Raw genomic sequence first — 506 nt, forward strand, 5'->3', positions numbered from 1 at the left:
CCCACATACAGATTTTAATTGGCTAACAGGATGACAGGAAGCAGCTCTGACCTGATCTCTCCAAACACCGAGCCGGCTCTGATGGTGACAAACACCATCTGCAGGTCAGGACCGCCCACCACCTGCACCTCCCCCTGTTTGATGATGTACATCTCCCTGCCGATCTCCCCCTGAGACACACACAGAGGCCAGGTGAACACACACACACAGGTGTAACAGGTCCACCAGCGCACTCAGGTGTGTTCTCACCTTCTTACAGACGAAGTCTCCGGGCAGGTAGACGACGGACTTGAGCCTCGTCAGCATGTCGAACACCATCTGTCTGTCACAGCCCTGAGAGACACAACACACACACTCATAACTCACTCTGTGTGCATGTGCGTGTGTGTGTGTGTATGTGTGTGCATGTGTGTGTGTGTGTGTGTGTGTGTGTGTGTGTGTGTATGTGTGTGTGTGTGTGTGTGTGTGTGTGTGTGTGTGTGTGTGTGTGTGTGTGTGTGTGTGTG

The 506-nt window shown here is 53.0% G+C and overlaps 1 protein-coding gene across 1 annotated transcript in view; it reads right to left on the reverse strand.

Annotated features, from left to right (window-relative positions):
- The window catches only part of cngb1a (cyclic nucleotide gated channel subunit beta 1a), a 24,095-nt gene that overhangs the window by 5,848 nt on the left and 17,741 nt on the right, over positions 1-506 (reverse strand). Inside the window, exons 32-33 of the mRNA XM_087175624.1 lie at positions 250-333; positions 52-170 (exon numbers count right to left, since the gene is read on the reverse strand). Coding sequence (XP_087031750.1) covers positions 52-170; positions 250-333 — 203 coding nt within the window. The remainder of the gene's footprint in view (positions 1-51; positions 171-249; positions 334-506) is intronic.

Source organism: Seriola lalandi, unplaced genomic scaffold, assembly GCF_002814215.2.
Source record: "Seriola lalandi dorsalis isolate HSWRI2012SDOR001 ecotype SW California unplaced genomic scaffold, Sedor1 jcf7180002054478, whole genome shotgun sequence".
NCBI lineage: Eukaryota > Metazoa > Chordata > Actinopteri > Carangiformes > Carangidae > Seriola > Seriola lalandi.